At 32.4% G+C, this 22,630-nt stretch overlaps 1 protein-coding gene across 2 annotated transcripts in view; it reads right to left on the reverse strand.

The window, feature by feature from the left end:
* Window positions 1-14,770: 14,770 nt before the first annotated feature.
* Window positions 14,771-22,630, reverse strand: part of LOC127737932 (HHIP-like protein 2) — a 29,823-nt gene continuing 21,963 nt past the window's right edge. The window contains exon 9 of one of the 2 annotated variants that reach the window (XM_052248892.1): window positions 14,771-15,136. In XM_052248892.1, coding sequence (XP_052104852.1) covers window positions 14,925-15,136 — 212 coding nt within the window. In that variant the 3' untranslated portion in view covers window positions 14,771-14,924. The remainder of the gene's footprint in view (window positions 15,137-22,630) is intronic. The other variant, XM_052248893.1, reaches the window with a different exon arrangement.

Genomic DNA, 22,630 nt, shown 5'->3' on the forward strand with positions numbered 1-22,630 from the left:
GTATACTACACTCGGAACACCACATGTTTCAGACCAAGATGCATGTATCTACAGAGATTGCTTGGAGCTTTTGAAAAACTTATTCTGCATCGTTAACATATTTAATTTTTAATATAAATAAGTTACAGCATTAGAAATGAGAAAATCATTTCCGTAATAGAAATCATTTAGGAAAAAACAATACATATATTAGTATATATACTACCCCAGATAACTTGCATACCTTATCACATGAATACGTGTTATGTCATTTGGTTTATAACATCCATCCACACATATATTCCATCCGTCCTTAATAGATCCATGTCGACTTCGTTTAGCACAAAATATTTGTATTGTTGTTGTTATTCTGCAACGGGAAAAAGTATGACTGTATGTACAATTCAGTTAATTAGGAAACACAAAATATGAATCGTAAATCTTGTTTACCATGGTGGATTTAGGCGAGGGCGTAACGCGAGTGCATTCTCCCCTTAAATCGAAAAAAATAATTCTCATAAAAACGTTAAAAAAAATGACATTCATGCCCCATATCTCAAATTCTGGTCCCGTTCATGGTTGTCATTCATGCTCTGCTGCATGTGTCAGATTTCCGGTGAGATTTTGGGATCAAGTATAGAAAATGTAATTGTATAGTTCCATTAGCAGTATAACTCCAAGAGTTTGAGTAAATTGGTTAAAAAATAACTATATACAAGATGGTACTTTATAAAAGACTACAGACATGATTCAGGTCTGGGATTCCAAGTACTAGTACATACATTTCTAAGAGCGTCAAACTTAAAGGGGCTTAAATAACAGCAAAATATAAGATCAATTTTGTCTGAGACGTATTTGTCGACAAGGACATATAATCTAATTACAAATCTATTGTTAAAATATTCTTACAAATCACACTATAAGTTAAAAAAAAAATAGCAATAACTACCTTTGATATAGACAGTCAACTACGTGTTTCGGCAACGTTGTTAGAATTTTGTCTGGTGGAATAAAAAAATTACCATTAATATCCCTATATTCTTCAATCTAAAATGACAAAAACATAAATATGAAGATCTTTCTTGTAATTATCGTTATCACTATTTCATTTTAGCCATTCAATATTGTGTTCTCTAATCGGAGAGGGTAATTTTTCAACCAATACAAAATCAGTATTTAATGCTGTAATTAATACTAAATGGTCTGTCCCCCTCGCATTGTTATTTTCTGCCCACTGTTCTTCGATGGCGCAAAGAGTGACTTCAGAGTGCACGAGGTAAGAGTAAGCTTTACTAACACATTTTTCGGAGGTCTCATTGGTCTGGGAAGTGTTACGATACATCTTTGGAAATACTTAAGGTTGTCACGAAAAATTGTACTGCCAAATATTAATAGTATATTAAATTTTCGTATAACATAGTAGCTGTCAATTTTTTTCCCATTATTTCTAATATTTTTTTAAACTGCGTACTGTGTCTCGTTTTGAAATGCTAACGCTTTGAATCACTAAGACGGTTTGTTTACCCCCAGGTATAAAACTCGTAACTTTGATGATGATGACACATCCTCGTTAAGGGCATACGATACAGTTTTGATCCCATATTGAAATTTTGATAAAAATTTGCATGTAGGCTATTTTTTACCTGATTAAATCAAATATGTAATAAAAAATATCCCTTCATGTGCTACTTTTTGAGTAAATTGAGGTTCAAATTTCAGATATTTTCTCAAAATACGGATTTATGGACTTATTTTTCCTTTCGATAGAAATACATAACTTTTTTGTTTTAAAAGATAAACACGAGCTGTTTTTTGTTAAATAATTTGTAATTAATGTGTTATATAAATATTGTATAAATTTGTACATTTTATTTTTACAAATAGCACAAATTTCTCAAATGTTCATGAATGTAGAAAAAAACCGTCAATTTTTGCTGTATATTAATCAAATTTAAAAAAATTGCACTATTTACGTTTTCATGAAAATTGGTACACATTATCTTCTAACGTAATCAAACCAAATGTCATTTTAAAAAAGAGGGGTCCATGAACTCGTTTTGAAGTTAAATCAGTTTGAATGATAAAAATCAGCCGAAAACTGCATATTTTCCCGATAAGTCAACGTTTGACGTCGCGAAAATAACAATTTACGTTAGCAACGTCATTACCTCCCCTGTAACTGTATCGTATGCCCTTAAAATTATTAATGATAATATGAGTCTTGCCCAACAGAATTTGTTGCAACTTAATGTGTATTAACGACGTGTTAATGCGATTAAGATATCTTTTTTCGATTAGAATGCAACTCAAACATAATTGCATCCAAAATTATTCTTAAAAAGCTGTTTCGAGTCAAATATGTCAATATGTCTTTCGGTAATTTGACAGGTTGAAAAATGAAAATGAAAAATATATATGTATAGTATACTATAAAGTATTAACAGATAGTAAAATGAAACTGTCTTATCAATTAGTCCATATCTATTTATATTTGTTTGATGATAAAAAAAAAGACCTAAGTCAGGTATGATTTCTAAGACAATGTAATGATAATAATGACCATGGTGAGAATATTTTTGAACAAGGACATTTTTCTTTAGTGTAATTAAACATATTAAACCATCTTTTTAATATTCACAAATATAACAAGGCATTTTTTAAAAGTTGTCTATTTGTCGACATGATATTATTTAAGGTGAGGTAAATGATGATTTTCTCATCGCATCAATGCAAAATCTGAGATAATATCTATGCAATACAAAGAGTCCATTTGTAGTTCTGAAAACGTTTGTTAAATATGAAAAATCAACACCACGCTTAATGGTGTATGGAGAGCTCGGCGCCGATCCTAGGTTAGTATATGTGGAACCCCGTATCGTATTTTTTTTTTTTTTTTTGTCAAATATTGTAAATATTTCTGATCAGAAATTGACAAATATTTTGTATAAATATATTTATCGTAGATAGTGGATATAATTTTGATTTGGATGATTTGTATAAAAAATATCTTATAATGTTTTCAAATATTTGGATAAATCCCGGTAATTACAACTTTATTCCAAACTGTTTAAAGTTCAATATTTTACAGAGAACATTTGTCCAATTTCAGCAAACTTGAAAATCAGAAATGAGAACACTCGAAAATTATTATGATATATGAGAATTTCGTGAAAAAAGTAACATGTCGAACAAAAAGTTTTTTTTATATTTCTGTCCTTTGCAATGTACAACAACAGAAGGAAGTCGTTTTAAATATCTTACAGTTCTTATACAATTGTAGTCCTTCCCGAGATTTAAGTAGGCCAGGTCTGATTGTAATCTCTCTCTCTGAAAAATAAGTAATACAGTTATGGAAAATTATGTATTTCGTAGTAAGAATGCATTATTTGTTTGCCAGACACGAACAATTCCCCACTGCTGAACAAAAAATACATTATAGATTCACTTCATTCATGTCTACGTCTATACAATTACTTAATAAAGTTGGCCGTCAAAATGAATGTTGTTTCAACAGCAGACTGTTAAATATAGCCAACATTTATGGAAAGCAAGCATTTGAATCGCTGAAAACTTTAGAAATGATAAAATGTTCATAAACAAGCGCTTTAATTGTAAATAATCTTTGATCGCATACTAGCTTTTAGGTAGGCCGTTACATTTTTCATATCTTATATAAATAAGAAGATGTGGTATGAGTGCCAATGAGACAACTCTCGATCCAAGTCACAATGTATAAAAAGTTAACAATTATAGGTCATAGTACGGCCTTCAGCACTGAGCCTTGTCTCACACCGAACAGCAAGCTATAAAGGGCCCTAAAATGACTAGTGTAAAACAATTCAAACAGGGAAACCAACGGTCTAATCTATATAAAAACGAGAAACACCTATGGACCACACCAACACAAGACAACCACTGAACAACAGACTCCTGACTTAGGACAGGTGTATACAAATGCGTTTTTAACAGGCGCCAACCTTCACCCTAACCTGAGACAGTAGTGTAACATTACAACATAAAAAGACACACTATAAAATATCAATTGAAATGGCTAGTTTTTTTTTAAATGTTGACAAATAAAAGTAAAATAATTGAGAATATGCTTAATATGTGCACGTACAACGTGTCTTGGTTGTACGGTGTTGTCGGTTCTCAGTGTATTTACCTCGATCGTTCATACACGTGTACCGATGGTATCGGATGGACTCACATAACGGGTGATGTATGCATAGCAGGGGATTCCTACTCTTCATTGCAACTCTCTCTGTTTGGAGTTTGTGTGTTTTACTCCATTGTTAAACAGTCCTGTCTCTGCATTTATTAGATTAGAAAACTTTGTTTATTTCCTGCATATTTTACATATCATGACACGTTTTGAATAACAAAAAATTAAGTGTCAACATTATCAATTTGACGATTCGTTTATATGGCATTTTTGTTTAAATATATTATCATCCTAGTTTTGCTGAGAAAAGATTTTCTGTATCGTTTATATATACGACACAGTTTATACTTCGTGTATATACGAGAAGAGATGCCCATTGTTACTTTAAGAAGTAATGATGTGGTATGAATTGTCAATGCAACAACTATCCACTAGAGACCAAAGGACGTGGAAGTAAGTCACTACAGGTCACCGTATAGCCTTCATAAATGAGAAAACCGAAACAGTATAGTTAGTGAAAATTGGTCTCAGAATGACAAATTGGAAAAAATTCAAACGAGAAAACTAATGACCTGATTTATGATAAAATAATACACGAACAGACAGCAACCATCGAAAATCAATGAAATACATTTTCCTGACTTGAGTAATTGTTCCTCGCTGACTTCTGACTTCTAACATGTACTCACCTGGTTTGATAGTACATTTCCATTATAACTGTCAAACCATTTCTTTATCAAAACAGTTATTAGTAATACAAAAACCATAAACAATAAACGTGATTTAGTACATGTTTTCATGTTGTAGTACTTCATATCCTATTAGAGTAAATGTCATAGAAAAGACCACAATGAAACACGCGTTGTATAAAGATGGAAACACGAACACTTATTCAAATAAGAAACGGTTTATGATCTTTGGTTCTTATATCCTTATGTCCTTCCTCTTTAATCGCACAGTTCATATCTCTTTGAAAGAGTAAAAAATAACGCCAAAAGTATTCCTTCTGTTAGTGGAAAATCCCCTCTGTTATTCATTCCATTTAATAGTTTTGAGTTGACATAGAGTATTATATACACCAATGTGTCAATTTGTTTAAACTTTTGTAAGATTAAAAGGGTAAGAAAATGAAATTCCAATGTCGTCATATTTACTGTTTTAGTTTAAATATTAGCTTATATTTTATTCTTTGTCAAATGATAATCTGCAAGTCAAATACGCTACTATTGTAATACTAGTAGAACAGTTAATTTTAACGTTTATAAGTTAGAAAGACCATTCCATATGGTTAGGCACATATCGTTGAATAGTTTGTTAGGGGTTACATGTGTGACGGAACTGATGTTCAATATATGTCAGCCATAAATATAGTGGTTAGATATTGTAATCGAAGGATCTACATTTCTCATGAAATGTACAACAATAAAAATGAATACTGAACCTTAGAAATGCTTAGGAACTGCAACACAAGATTTATGTAAAAAAAAATAGCTTAATTTTGGTAGTATATTTTAGGAGTAACGCTTAAAAATTCCCAGTATGTCATCTTATCCAATTGTAGGACTTCGAATTTCGGATCTTCGTGTCATAAGTCCTATTCAAAATATACACGCGCATGTGTGATAACATTGTTAAAGCCTTGCACTTATAATTTCCGATTTATAGTCATTTCGTACTCTGACCATTTCGTATGCCCCATTTCGTACCCTTGCAAAAACCATTCGTACCCTGACCATTTCCTACCTTGAGCATTTCGTATCTCATGGAATATTTATATGTATACCATTTCGTACTTCATGGAAGAATTGTATGTATACCATTTCGAACCTCATGGAATATTAATATGTTACATCATTTCGTACCTCATTGAATATTTATAATTATGCAATTTCGTACCTTATGTCGGATTTATATGTTTACCTTTTCGTACCTCACGGAAGATTTATATGTATGCCATTTCATATCATATCTCTCAAATTGAAAAAGCCATATCAAGTTCTTCAATTTGTCAAATAAGGTGCAAATTCGTATGCAAACATTTTTATTCATGGCTTTCTTCTTAAGTGATATCTGCTTTTGTGCTCTTTTCACTGCATTTCCTGGCAAAACAACTGTTAATTACTATAAAAACAGTTGCAGAAAATTATTCCTTTGTTGGTTAATTAACATCATATTTTAGAGTTTCAAATTTTCAAATTCTTTATTATCTTTGAGCCTTACGGCTCATCAGTATAATCAAATACATGCACAGTGTATACATATGGCATATTACAAACAATGTTAACAATATGCATAATTAACAATAGGTGACGTCAGAAGTTTCATCAATACAAAATATCTTTTATTACAATAAACTGTTTCTTAATTTAAAAGAGAAATGTATATACTTTCCTAAGTTACAAAGCTGTTTTGTGTTTTCACCGGACAATAGTTCTATTAACTTAAAAGTTGATGGCCTAGACCAGTAATATATTTTTTATATATTTTTTTCGCAAATCAGTATATCTACTACATTGAAGGATGAAATGAAATTCATCCTCTATTGCTCCTAAATCACAAAAAATACAATTTCTTTCATTTCTATTAGTACCAACATAACGTCCAGTTTCAATACAAAGGTTATGTGAAGACAAACGAATCCTTGTTATACATTTACGAAAAAGTACAGGAATGCATTTCTGTAAATAAAATTGCAAAACTACATTTGTTACCACATACTTATATAATTTACACTTTGCAGAAGAATCTAATAAAAAATGTAACTCTTGGTTAGCTTGATCAAACAAACGCTGTCTTATCAAAGGTAAATATGAGCTGTCTACATTTTACAACCACTGATTATCCCACAAATTATTCATACCAAGACTATATAACAATCTTTTACATATGTTGCCCAATTCATACATTTTGAACAATTTAACACAAGCTCTTTATAACAAGACCTTTATATACAATTGTCACTTACTAAAATTTTGAACCAAAATTTAAGTATCCTAAAATTACGCTCATACTGCAGTGGAAATCTACCTAATTCAAAGTAGACCATCACAGTTGAGGTCGTTCTTTTGACACTTAATAACATTTTGCAGTAGTCCAAATGGACCTTTTCTATCATAGGAGATTTGTGTACTCCCCATATCTCACACCCATACATTAATATACTACTAACATAAGTTTCAAATAGACTAAGCATTGTAAATACATTTAAACATAATGATGAAGTAGTTCTCCTCATACTGAACATAGCTTTTCTACCTTGTTCTGCACAATGTTTCTGTGTATTAAGAAATTTACAATTATAGGGTATTAATACACCTAAATAACAAAATTGTTCCACAATATCCATTGTTTGACCGTTATAGACCCATGTCTCATTAGGCCTTACAACTCCGCCCTTCCTAAATACAACAATTCTTGTTTTCTTTGTATTAACAGACAAGCCCCATTTTTCTGTGTAAATTGAGGACGTTAAGCAACCAACAATCAATCAATCAATCTGTGTAAATTGACAAAGTATTCAACATTTCCTGTAAACCTTCTACTGTTTCAGACATCAAAATCATGTCATCAGCATACATCAACAAAAATAATGTTATATCTTGAAACTCTAAGGCACAATTGCCATTAGCAATAAATTCATTTTCAAAATCATTCACATAGAAAGAAAATAAAATTGGAGAAAGAACTTCCCCTTGCATTAAACCAAGTTGAAAAATTAGTTAAGGATAAATCCAGCAAACAAAGTGTTATTAAAACTATTAAAGTTTCCAAGTACTGCTTAATTAAACCAATTATAGCTCTTTAAACATGTTCTACTGCTAGAAGTTAGCTTTATTTATGTTGTAGTATTTCTTTTAAATTAAAATCATCTCAAAATGTTTTGCAACATATTTTACCTATGTATCATTTTTTTATATAAATTTTGTTGAATGGACCAGTATGCATTAAATATAAACCATTTTAAAAACTTATAATGGGGCAGTATGAAAGATCTTTCCTCCTTTGAATTGTACATTTTTGTTTAACAAAATCTCCAATACCGATGTTGGGACAAAATTTCAAGGATTTTGCAAATAGTATATGATACATAAAAGTAAACATGTATTTAGTCTATGAGGTACAAAATGGTTAATGCAGTTGGCCCATAATGGTACGAAATGGTTTTGATCATGGATACGAAATGGTAAACGTTGGGTACTAAATGGTAATTTTTGGGACGAAATGGCAGAGGTACGAAATGGTCAAAGAACGAAATGACTTGCTACCGAATTTCCACTGTTTTTGAGGCAACTGCTACGTAATATTCACATTGTTCTCAAACTTGGTTCATTGATGGTGCCAATGAAAATAGGATATTCTAACTATCTTTCAATAACAAATCTAACGCTTAACTTCTTTTAATTTGAACTCAATCCGTCCAATTATTAAGTAAGTTCATTTGCGATACAGTTTCCCGTAGAGCACTTGCATCTACTTAACACAGTTCAACGTCCTCTTTAACGAATTTTTGAATGACTCTCAATGGCTATCGTGAGTTATTTCTTATAAGATTTTATGTTTTATTAACAATACGATAGAATATAGTATCAACTACATTTTTACCTAGAAAAGTCTTTTCGTGTGCATACATTACCACAGAAATAAATTAAAAACACAACTGTACTAGAAATAACACAATTAAAAAAGAAACCATCCAAAAAGGGCAATTTAACACTCAATATTTTTATTTCACTTATGACATTATCCAATACATTACATTAGATGCAAAAGTTAAAATATATCCCCGTACTGGTCACTTATAAGACCAATCGTCATAGGAACATTTGATATCTAACTTGGTATGGAAGGGAATATCCGCCACAAATTAAGAAATTGCATGTTACATATAAATAAATTGCATTTTACAAATTAAGAAATGTATAATTATGGCGGATATTCCCTTCCATAACTTGGTTCTTATAGTACTGACACTTTACAAATGAACGAGGTGGGTTGGACCAGGTTTTTCAACAAAGAATGAACGCAAGATATTGTAGGAATATGTCAGTAATCACTAATTGGGGTACCATATTCATGTGATCATACATAATGAAAAACTTGTGTAAAAGTTTCTGAAAATTCAAAATGTCGCTACATAAGTTTTTTTTTATTGTTCGTCATTTGTCATTAATTTGTTAACGAGATGACATAATGGAAGAAATGGAAGACGACTTCGTTATAATAGAAGATGCAGGGAAAAATGAGACAGAAGTGGAGGAGTGGGCACGGAATGTAGATATTGAATCTAAGGCGTACTGAGATGTTGAATTAAAACATTACCTAACAGCAAAGGCATATAATACATATGTTTTAATATTGCAGTGGCGGATCCGGGCAGGGGGGAGGGGGTGTCCGGGGGTTGGAACCCCCTTTTTTGACGATCAATAATTTTGAATGGGGACATATGGTTGGAACACACCCCCCCCCCCCCCCCCCCCCCCTCCTTTTCAAAAATGGCTGGATCCGCCCCTGTATTGTCAACGGAATGGAAAAAAATATAATGTATATTCACAGACAAACCAGCAACAGATCATTTAGCAGAAACAGAAAACATACCAGATGTTCATGTAACAACTTACCAGTAAAACTTAGCAAGGATATAAACATACCTTCCACAGTACGTCAAATCTTTCAAAGAAAGTTAGAGGCTGATGTCATTGAACCATTGTCATCTCAATTTTACAATCTTGTTGTGATTATCAAAAAGAACACCGACATATTTTGTATAGACTTCAAAAATTTAACTTGCTAGCAAAATATGACAAAAGCCTGAGATTAACTCAGAGGATATCGTATCTTAGCTACATACATTTCGTTACTTTACGAAATGAACTCCTGATTGTTTTATTTGCTCTTCAAATGTATGTTTTGGCAGAACACTGAAAATGCATATCAAACAAAAAAAGCCAATATACATTTGCTCAACTGTCTCGCCTGTATCTAGTTTTGATAGTAAATGCAAATATTGATATTGAAATGGCAATACTTTAACGTGTAAACAATGCAGCACATCAAGGTCAATAAGCCATGATTGAAGGTTTAGGGCCAATTACCTCTATGGAAATGAGAAATGTTAATGCTAATAAAACTGCATACCATATATGATTGACTTGTCATTAGTGGTTGTTCTTAAACTAACCTTGTCACAAACTCTAACTGACGACGACGGAAACAGGTAAACCTCCCATGTGTATGACAGTTGTTTATAATTCCGTTATATTGAAAATTAGATGAGCAACCCAAACAGACAAAATTGGTTAACTTGACAATAATTGGGATCCAGCAGCCAAAATACACCGCAGACATACAACACAACTAACTTAAGAAACAAATAAATCTGTAAAAGACGCCAACAAAAAAGTTATTGATGTTGGTAGTGCATACAGTATAACAAATAAACTGACAAAGACGTCACAAAAAAAATGTAGTTGAAAGTACATACAGTATTTTAAAACATAATGCCATGCTAGTTTACACTTTCCCGATAAAATACCAAGTTATATAAAATATATATACAAGGGTTAACAAAATGAAAACAACAATATAATTTTCTCTTGCGTCCGAATCGCACCCCTGGACCCACCTTCACCAGGAACGCTCAAAGCCAAAAAACCCGAAAGCTGAATGTACAAATACCGGGCTACGTATTGGTAGTAGAACTTGGTACATTCCGATGAATTTTGTTTTTTTGAGAAATATGAAGAGACGATTTTTGACAAAAACCCTGGCTCATTAATTTTGTGCTCAGACACCGATGACGTTTCACCAGTCTGATTTGCAGTTGCTGAATCGAGAAATGAAGTTGGTATATTGCTGCTAAGGTGAGGAAAATTCATAATTTCAAAATTGGAATCGTCTCGTTTGTCATAGGTTCTGGTACTGAGATGACCGCTGTAGTCAAATTCGAGATATGTGTCGAGAAATGAGGCAGAGGAATCAATCAGAAAAGTTTGGATTGTTAATGGAAAGAACCCCTTATTATATTCATTTCTAAAGATAAAAATCTGCCAGGATCCTCGAATTCCTGTCCAATTTGTGATTTCGTGTATTCGAGGATTTCTTTTTTTTTTTTTTTTTATTTCTTCTGCTTTTTTTAAATTGGCATTCAATTGCTCGCTGATAGTGTCATAATGTTTATATGAAGGGTGGGAATGCCCTTTACCATCAGGCGTCAAACGGTCATTTTCGGCTACTGTTAGCATCAAATTATTTAAGATTTTATCGTGATTCATCAGAGTTCTCAAACAATTTTCCGTTACCGTTATTTTTGGAAAGAATTTAATGTGATTCGTCAAAATCAGTCGATTCTTTTATCGTCATAAAGAAAAATGTACATTTTATCGTCATGCGCTAAAAATTACCGTTAACGTCATTTGGTAAGACTTTTTACCGTTATTCGTCATGAAGATACCTTCATTAAGGCCCCCTTATATTATTCCGGTTGTTCATGTTGTTTTTGATATTACATCATAACCGTAGTGTCTCGGTTCTTTTCAAGAAAAAAAGGCTCCTAACGAGTCTTCGATTTGCAAAAGTAGTAAAAATTTTGTAAATATACTGCTATTTTATTGATAAGAAGTTCAGTTGGATTGTCAGTGACGTCATAAAAATGTTTAAACTTTAACTAAATTGCCTGTTTTACATACAGTTTTTTCGAAAAAGATATTTTACTCAAGTCAGAATATTTATATAAGATTTCTTGCGTTTTGACCGAGGTTGTGAATGATATTCAAATATTAAAGACACTCTCCGAAAATAAAATAATTAACAGTTTTTGCAGTTTTGAAGTTTCAGTGAAACCCTTAATCAAATATGTCAGACAAAGTTCAAAGACAAAAATACTAATTCCTGCTGAATTAAGCAAATCCAGAAAAGTGCTCTAGACGCACAAAATTTATAAAGTTTTATTTTCATTTTTGTTTCGAAAAAATAAAAACGACCAAAAGACAAACAACAGTATACAAAACACAGTATAAAACAGTGACAGAAACACGAACACCAACAAAAACCGGACTGAATGTTCAAGACGACTAATTATTATCGAAGTTTCATATAAAACACATTTGTTCATAACATTTTGAAGGCTTTTGTGTTCGGAGTTACACAAACCAGGTGTTGAAAGATATAGAATTGTCTAAATCTTATTTGTTTATTTGGTGATAATTTTGCCTTCAAATGTTTTTTTTTTCTTCTGATGTAAACAATAATTATTTACGACTTTTATTTGAGAAAAAAATGTTTGGCAAGAGAGACTGAGGATACCAAAGGGATATTCAAATTCATAAGTCGAAAGAAAACTGACAATTCCATGGCAAAAAAACGAAAAACGACGAATAGACAAACAGCAGTACACAAAACACAACAACAACACGAACCCCACCTAAAACCGGGAGTGATCTCAGGTGCTTCTGAAAGGTTAGCAGATCCTGCTCCATATGTTGCACCCGTCGTGTTGCTCACGTAAGTACAAACCCGGTGATAAGTCTAATTCGGTTTGTCACATTCGAAGAAAAAGGACGAAGTGTGGTTACGACAATCGGAACAAATCCGTCATCACCTGTGAAACAGATATTCCATAACTGTCAACCAAACCCGTGCTGGCTTTTTTCGTAAAGTTTTGTTCTCAACCGACCTTCATTTTCAATTTCTGTATGTAAGTCCAAGATATGAGGCAGACCTCACTGTTTCTGTTGTATCCTTAATTTCAGGTTCGATGAGATTGATGCGTTCAACATAGTCACCAAACTTTGAATTATTTAGTGAGAGGCCATCATCTATACAGCGAAACGTGAAGTTAAAGGAACACATCTGAATGATTTTCTTTGATATATCTATTCAAATGAGATGCAACAAAATGTAACCTTCAATTAAGATATAAGAATAATTAGCACCTTGTCTTGTTTGGTTTTTTTGTTGTTCTTTTTATAAACATAAATTCGATAATTCAATTATTGAATTGATGTTTGGCTGACATGGCGTATCGTTGTGATAAGACCACTTTCTATAAGTAGTTGACTGGTTATACAATGTTTAAATCATTCACTGATATTTTTTTTCGGCATCGTGTGACAGAAGCCGCATTTGGTAAAAAAAATTATGAAATAGTGTTTTCAATGCTGTTCAAATTGATTTGGTTTTCCAACTATTTGGGTTCGAACGTTCCTAATAAATCTGATGAGGATGAAACGCGCAGCTGTCTTTCTAAATTATAAGTCTAGTTATCTTCAATTAGTTTTTTAATCATTTTTTTCGATTTATGATATTTGAACATCGGTAAACTTCGGTTTCCTTACTTTATAAAATGTTTTTATGTGTTTTTTTTCTACATTTTCATTTTGTAGTTTGTTCTGAGCATTTTACTAGGTCGTGTTTTCCTGTACTGGTTATGACATGGCCCTGTGTAATCCTATATGAAGTACTGCAACTGATAATAGAGTGTAGTACGACTTGATTTCATATCAATATAGGTAAAGCATTTTGATCCGACTTTCAGTTACTATTGAAACGGTTTAGTCTGCTTGATTATATGTTGCTGTACTTGTGCTTCTGTTACCTATGAATGAGTTATTTTAGAGTGCACCTCCTGAAATGACTTTTATGTAGTATGTTATTTAACCTAAAATAATATAAACACTATCTATCATGCAACATTATATAAATAACACATAGCTGAGAGGGTGATAGTATATAAATAACACATAGCTGAGAGGGTGATAGATTCATTTATTATACTTCACGTAAAAATGCAATATTTTGATTGGCTTATACGAGGGTGTTAATTTACTCTATTCTATGGTAAATACTCATTTACCCTTCACGGAGACGCTTGATCAAGTGTGCGCTTTATTAAATACGACTCTATCCTATGGCAAATACTCTATTACCCTTCACGGAGACGCTTGATCAAGTGTGCTCTTTATTAAATACGGATGGTTGTTATGTACAAGACGTCATAGTTTATTTTTTTTGAATTTGAAATTTAATGGACAGTAATAACAGAACATTCAGTATAATAAATTAAATATCTGAGAGGGTGATAGAGCAGATTGTTACCCCGAGAAAACATTGTCAACTGAGGCGAAGCCAAGGTTGACAATGTCTTTTGCCATAGGATAGAGTCGTATTTAATAAAGCGCACACTTGATCAAGCGTCTCCGTGAAGGGTAAATGAGTATTTACCATAGAATAGAGTAAATTAACACCCTCGTATAAGCCAATCAAAATATTGCATTTTTACGTGAAGTATAATAAATGAATCTATCACCCTCTCAGCTATGTGTTATTTATATACTATCACCCTCTCAGCTATGTGTTATTTATATAGTGGCTGTCTCAAGTCAGGAACCGTGTCAGCGGTTGCATTGAGGCATATTCTAATTATTATTTGGTAAATTTGCTGTTGCTGGAAAATTTCACATAGTTTATGCTCACATTTTTTAGACTCATGATATATTGCATAGAAACATGTCCTTTTTAAGACGATGTTTTGCTCTCTTTATATCTTTATGTTGCTGTCTCATTGACGTATACCAACATCTCCTTTTTAATAAACAAAAACACTTTATTATATAATTTCTTATTCGTAAGATGACTTCGAAAATTTATTCTAAATCTGATATTTCAAATTATACATAAAACACGATGACAGCAAAACTAATTTCTTTTACAAAATGATTTTGGAAAAAACGATGTGAAAGGATAAAAACAGTAAATTGTCAAAATATTTATCTTTGTACATTATTTAACTCGAATTAATTTTACCTCGGCGTTTTCTTTCAAAAGAATATTTTGAACAAATCCAACTTTTTCTAGTTCTTTTGTATTTCTGACAGATTCTTGTTCTTATTCCGAGGATTTCTAAACTTCCTTTTCGTCTTCTTTGTTTTCTGTTTTTCTGTCTCTGAATTCGTCTCTGATATTTTCTTCTATATTTCTTCGCCCTTTTACGATTACCTAAAATAATCAGTTTCATTTTCAATACTTGTGACAGGATGTTGACATAGTAACTATATAAACTCAACGTAGAAACCAGGATTAAAATTGTGTACGACAGACGCGCGTTTCGTCTACAAAAGACTCATCAGTGACGCTCTTATCAAAGAAGTTAAATAGGCAAAATAAACAACGAAGTTGAAGAGCATCCAGGATCCAAAATTCCGAAAGGTTTTGCCAAATACAGCTAAGGTAATCTATTCCTGGTGTAGAAGCATATTAAATGCAGAAATTTAGGGTTAAATTATCGGACAACACATTTCCATTTGGTAAAGTGATATTAAAATTGGAAAATGAGGTTTAATAGCCTATAATTTAATCCTAGTTTAATAATCGATCCTTTTTCGAATTTACCTTATAACCAATAACGTTAAAGGAACCAATTTTTCTGCACCAGATGCGCTTTTCAGCGATAAATGTCTCTTAAGCAAATTAGTGAACAGCCATTTTCCTGAATAAATCTATACTAGGAATTGCAATTATTTTGCTAATGAACATAATATCCAAATTTACAAAGCAATGGATTAGCGGGTTTAGATTTTTTTAAACAAGAATTGCCGTTTGATCTGATCTGTAATGCACTGATTGATCTTATTCTTTTTCGTGACATTTCTACTTTAAAAAAAGATCAGAACACGCCAAGGGGCTTTCGAAAATCATAAGTTTAAAAAATAGACAGTACCATGGCCAAACATAAAGACGATTTAAGATTTGATGAATGTTTGAACGCACATAACATATTTTGTGTGGCATCTCCTCCTACCCGTTATTTTGTGTGGCATCTCCTCCTACCCGATATTTTGTGTGGCATCTCCTCCTACCCGTTATTTTGTGTGGCATCTCCTCCTACCCGATATTTTGTGTGGCATCTTCTCCTACCCGATATTTTGTGTGGCATCTCCACCTACCCGTTAAACTTAATATAATATAAACATTATAATATGTGCTACAGACGGATATTCAGTTTAGAATAAACATGAGTAACTCTTTATTATAGGAGGTAAAACACTAACAGTTCTGAGTATATGGTCATTCAAATTTTAAAGCAGTTGCACAATAAAATATTTGTTGTGTGTTATATACTTATTTATACATAGATAGTAAAAGTAAAAGATATAGTGCATCTTTTTAGTATAGACAAATAGTCACAAAAAACAACTGATTTTTGGTATGTGCAAATTCTTTTGGATCTTGAAGGTGCATATAAATAAATACCATTGAGAAAATTATTTGTATCTCTGCTTCCTGCAGCAGTATTTTGGATAGAAAAATCTAAAATTGGATGACAAACATTTCGTAAGAGAAAGCCGGGAACACCTTTTATACTCGAGGGTGTTTTGAGTCCACTGCTTTATGTATAAAACAATATTAAGATAATATATTACCTCGTTTTGGGTTTCATCTTTTGTTTTGATTTTAAAAATTGATATTGATATGATGCCAAACTCCTCAAATATCAACTTTGCCTGAGGGAGTAGAAACCTTAGTTTTGTAACAATTTCTTAATGTATGAATGTAGATTATATATATAAGTATATAAGTATATTTTATAAATCATGGCAGTACCGAAGCACTGATACTAGTAACTGATAATACCCTCGGGCACTATCAGTCCTCCCGCAGCGGCTCAAAGTTAGTAAATGTAATGAAAACTTTAGAAATTGTGCGTCTAAATCGTTTTTCTGGATTTACCTTTTAAATATCTTAACATTCGGATTTTTAACTTAACAAATTTCCAAATTTCCAACAAGGAGGGAATCGAACTTTAATAAAAGGATCCTGCTACAGATTTCAAATAAGAGCCTTCAAACAACTTCATCTAAGATATTTTACTATAAATTTCCTTTGGAACATTGTTTAGGATTTAAACAAAATGTGAAATGATAAGCAATACCAGTAAAGGATGGTAAAACTGTATCGTTAGAAGAGAAATTTAGAGTTACCTTATGGAAAATATTTTGATCGAATCGACATTGTTGTACTCTTATTAAGTGTGCAATATGATATAACTGTCCATTAAAATACCGATAGAAGACAAAAATACACCATTAAAAAATGCAAAAAAAAGTATATGTTTCTTTAAGATGGTCACATTTGCATAAATTTGATATAATGTTACACGTGAGAAAAGTGAACATGAAACAAAATTGTATATAAAAGAACTGAACTCTACATTCAGAAACGATTATGGTATTGCTATTCTTCATTTACTCTTTACCTTTTAACAAATAATCCGAACATTAAAGAAATATAATTGGACACAAACGGTTAGACATTCACTTCATGCGCCTTGTTTGTTGTGCTTAAACATCTTTTTGCCATGCAATGGCTATAAAGCGACAGTGGAAATATTAAACGATAATATTTGATGGAGTCATCCATGAATTGTACTAAACAGAAACGCAAGATATGTCACGTACGTTTGATGGAGTCATTCAGAAAATGTACTAGACAGACACGCCAGATATGTAACGTGCGAAATCAATAAGTATTAACAATTCGCAAGAGAATATATCACTCTACCCGAACGCATTATTCTGACTCAAAACAAGAAAGGGGTTTTACTTAGTGTAAAAGAGTTTTTTTTAATGCTTGATGTGACCACAAGCAGGGTATTGAACATACGATCAGCACACTACTGCCACTGAGATTGTTAATGGACATATGTTATTTTACGTAAGTAGAATGCTCTCTGTGACAAGAGACATAACAGCCATTACGTCAAACGCAGTTGCGTAAACCAGAAATACATTTCTAGAGAAAAAACCCACACCCCGTCACCTTACATCAATGTATACGGCATGAATTAAAAGGACACTTATTTTTCGGCCATGTTAGCCACTGGTGACTATTCTATCATTTTTTCGTTGTCTCTTCAGTGGGAACCAGTATAAATACTTAATACCACGGAAGTTAAATAACCTAAACAATCATAGAATAACAAATGTAAACACATTCCAGGTATATAGATATTGTTTGTTTAAAGACATTGTGATAACCATTGATAAAAAATGTAGAAAAATGTATGATAAGTAATTAGATAAAAAAAAAAACACCACTCGTGTACGTTTCATTAAGTAACCACAAGCTAAAACTCACTTAAAGTATAACTACTGAATAAAAACAAAAATCTAATGATTAAGTGTGACTATCATCACGGTAGGTATAGTGTCCGGCTAGGATCGTGGTTTTTCGAGTGATTTGATCGGGGTTTTTCGAGTGTGACCACTTTTTTTCGAGTGAATACGATCAAAAATATTAACAAACAGACTTACTTTCTGAAAAGACGTGATATAGAAGCTTGAGTTTAATATACAAGGATATACAAGGTGTGTTAGTATTTGAGATAAAAAGGTATTATCAATCCGACATTATTTTTCGTACAAAAAGTTGAATTTATAGCCTTACAATGCTTTTATTCCAAAAAAACAGAATAAAGCCATTTTTATACACATACCAATGCAATCGTCGATGGAAATGCATACATGGAATCCATATATCCTTAGATATACAGACACTTTACAAAAATTCTTGTTGTTGCATAGAAAATTGAGACTAAATTCATTTCTATGTGTTCGGGTTTTTTCGAGAGCAGTCCGGGCTTTTTCGAGTGCGTCTGTATTTTCGAGTGATTATACAAATTTCCTATAGCTTAGAATGTTGTGTGTCAGTGTATTTACGTTTAAAAACAATAAAAAAAGGGTTCAAATTATGTACTTTTTAAGGCACGAAACCATTGCATTCATCAGTTTAATAAAGGTGTACTAACACTTAGACTTTATAAACAAGTATCAGCCATCTGTATATATTGTTGTTTGTCACATCTAATAAATTACATGTACAGTATATATTCATGATGTCAACAATCTAATGTAAGCATAGACAATTTGGATTGAGACGTACGTACAAAGAGTGAATTAAGCTGATGAATTATTCATTTCATTGTTAACTATATATGAAATTTAATTCAGATGTTATTGTCAATGGGAATAGAAACTGGTCGGATAAAGTGTCTTTTAGTAGAATATTTTTTTATTACATATAAAAAAAGAAGATAATGAGATAACTCTCCACAAGAGACCAAATAACACAAAAAAATAACAACTATAGCTCACCGTACGGCCTTCAACAATGAACAAAGCCCATACCGCATAGTCAGCTTTAAAAGGCCTCGAAATGACAAATGTAAAACAATTCAAACGAGAAAGCTAACGGCCTAATTTATGTAAAAAAAATAAACTAAAAACAAATATGTACACATCAACAAACGACAACCACCAGGCACATACATACAGAATGTGGCGGGGTTAAACATGTTAGCGGGATCCCAACCCTCCCCCTAACCTGGGACAGTGGTGTAACAGTACAACATTAGAACGAACTATAAAAATCAGTCGAAAAAGGCTTAACTCATCAGATTGATACAAATAGAAATACATCTAACAAAAACAAATGCATTTTTCTGATTCTTCTCTGCTCTCCAGTAGGTTTCTTACATCGTTTTTTTTAATAAACAGCTGCGCCATGGGCGCATGATACGCTTGATATCAAACTCGCCGGAGCATCGTTTAATATTATATTGAAATTAAATAACTCGAGTTGATATCAAGCGAAATCCATTATCACTCGTTATGAAACCTATAAATAATTTCTCAATGTCATATCAAAAATTTATAAAAAAAACTAAAAGGGAGGTAACCTTAATCTATATAAAGCATTCACCAAAGTTTCATGAAAACTCCTCAAAGCACTTTAAAAATATTGTCCGAAAACTGTAAAATCACCCCTTTTTAGCTCACCTGGCCCTAAAGGGTCAAGTGAACTTTTCTCATCACTTGGCGTCCGTCGTTGTCCGTCGTCGTCCGTTAACTTTTACATTGTGTCGTCTCGTGATGCTCAGATATATACGTCTAGAGTTTTAATTGCTGTTGAACAGATCACAATTTCAGCAGCTTAATAACTGTATTTTAATGTTAAGGATAGCTGATCATGTGCAACGCAAACATTTTTTTACAGAAATCTTCTCCTCTAATACTTGTGGAACAAGTTCATTATAGATAGAGACAATTGTAAACAGCAAGAATGTTCAGTAAAGTAATATCTACAAACAAGTCACCATCACCAAAACAGAGAATTTTGTCATGAATTATATTCTGGTCTTTAATGTAGAAGAGTGTCCATTGTTTAATATGCACTACAGCACATAGACCAAGGTGAGCGACACAGGCTCTTTAGAGCCTCTAGTTTGTTTAATAAAATCCAATAATTCGAAAACGTAAAATCTAAAATTCATAAAATTCGAAAGGGGGGATACCTCAATAAATAAAAAAAATTCAACGAAGTTTCATGAAAATTGGTTACAGCGTTTTTGAGTTTTTTCCGACATGCTGACGACAGACGGACAACGGTATACCATAATACGTACCGTATAAAAACTCCGGGGTTCACCACGAAAAATATTATTAACTGTGACAACAAAAATACCATAAAATGAAGTTGAAAAGATTATGAGTCTCCTGCACTATGTTCTTAAGACCTTTTTATAAGGGATCCAATAATTTCTAATTTAATACTGGAAAGTTGTGGTAGAACGTTTTCCGAACAGAAAACTTGCATTGAATTGAAAAAGGTTAATTTTGATCAACGTAGTAATATGTTTTGGTGAATTATTGAGAATATATGATATTTTCATTCATTAAATTACATTTATATACTAGAACAGTCTTTTTTTAAAGTCAGAAATATAAAATTTTCGTTAAAAAACCCGGACCATTTGTTTAAAAACCCGGACGGTTTCACAGTTCCTCTCGAAAAAGCCCGGACAATAACAAACACTGAATTTAATGGTTAAATACAAGGAAATTGTGCTTCTTTGTTACTCAAAACATGTATAGTATTCAAAATAAGATGGGTAGTCACGTAAAAAACTATTATAATTACGAATTAGTAGTTAATTGACCTGAACGCATGTTTTATCACTCGAAAAAGCCCGATCTACACTCGAAAAAAATGGACAGATTCAATCGAAAAACCACGATCCTAGCCGGACACTTTACCTACCGTGATCATTAATCACGAGGGATATAAAAAGAAATCATCAAAGATACAAGGTAAGCCAGGCGAGCGGTTCGTCAATATAAAAGTCATCCGTGGCACTCGCAACAGGTAGAAAGAAGGCCGAATCAGAGATGGAGTTGATCAAGCTATTTCCAAAACGCTGGGCCAAATTTTGCTTATACCATCTATGTCTGGGGATTGAAAAACCATTAGTTTTTCGATTTTTTTAATATTTTGTGTAAATTTACAGAATAAGATCGTATCAAGAATATGCATGTCAGCACAGAGTCACTGACTACTTGGCTGGGGATACCCTTTGGGTCGAAACTTTCACTATTGGCATCGACTCAGTGGTAAAAGAACTCATAATTAATACAAGACTTATTATTTTGGTCGATGTAATGCGTTGCCTGGTCATTCATGGGCGATTAAGTTTCAATATTAACGAAATCTTCTTTTTCTTTCAATATGATAACCCATTACACTTTCCTTTACTATCTGATACACTAATTTAGTTACAAATGTGTCCTGGTGTGTTGAAATGTGATCCTAATAGGTTCTATAGAACGTATGTTTCCTTTACAATTTGCATATGATTAGGTGCATGCTGCCTTTTAAGCTTTTTTCAAATGTACTGTTTTTTGTCTTTATCTTGGTGCACAGTATCATCGATTAACAAAAATCGTGTTGACTAGCACATATTATTTAGTTTTTGTTTTTCTTTAACCTGCCATTAATTAAATACTTCATATTGTTTTCACAGATTCATAATCCTTCGTGATCCGACTGACTCGACCGGCGTTATCTATTCATTCACGATCATTTGTCCAGATATATCGATTGGCGACCGCGTCAAAAAATACTTGAAAGAGTTTTCGCATCATAAAAACAACCTTTAAACTAATCAGACAATGATATTTAAATTCTAATTCTTAAAATAAACGAAGTGGGAACCTGGTTTGGTGGAATCATTGAAAAAGTACCGCATACTCTAGTCACCGATTAAAAAATAAAAATCAGCTCACATTGCGACTCAATCCACCTGGATCCGGCTGTTCGTCTTTTGGTTCAATAATTTGGGTTCAATAACGCAACCATGGGTTACATTTAATCATAGCATATTTTTGTTGTTCGTCCTCTTTTTAAATTTCACATTTCTGGAAATCCTTGGTTTAAGAATTTGGATTAAACCATGCACCGATCCTTGGTAAAGAATAACTTTGTTTAAATACTTTTGTCGAAAATAAAGATTTTCTGTTCATTAAAAGTAAGGGCACTGAAAGTTTGGGACACCAATTCTTTGTTTTGCAGTCCCTCCCCATTGTTAGAGCATCGCTGGCCGAGATTCAATAATGTGGGTTCAATAACGCAACCATTGGTTAAATTTAATCATAGCAT

The sequence above is a fragment of the Mytilus californianus genome, unplaced genomic scaffold (assembly GCF_021869535.1).
Source record: "Mytilus californianus isolate M0D057914Y unplaced genomic scaffold, xbMytCali1.0.p SCAF_4, whole genome shotgun sequence".
Classification (NCBI taxonomy): Eukaryota; Metazoa; Mollusca; class Bivalvia; order Mytilida; family Mytilidae; genus Mytilus; species Mytilus californianus.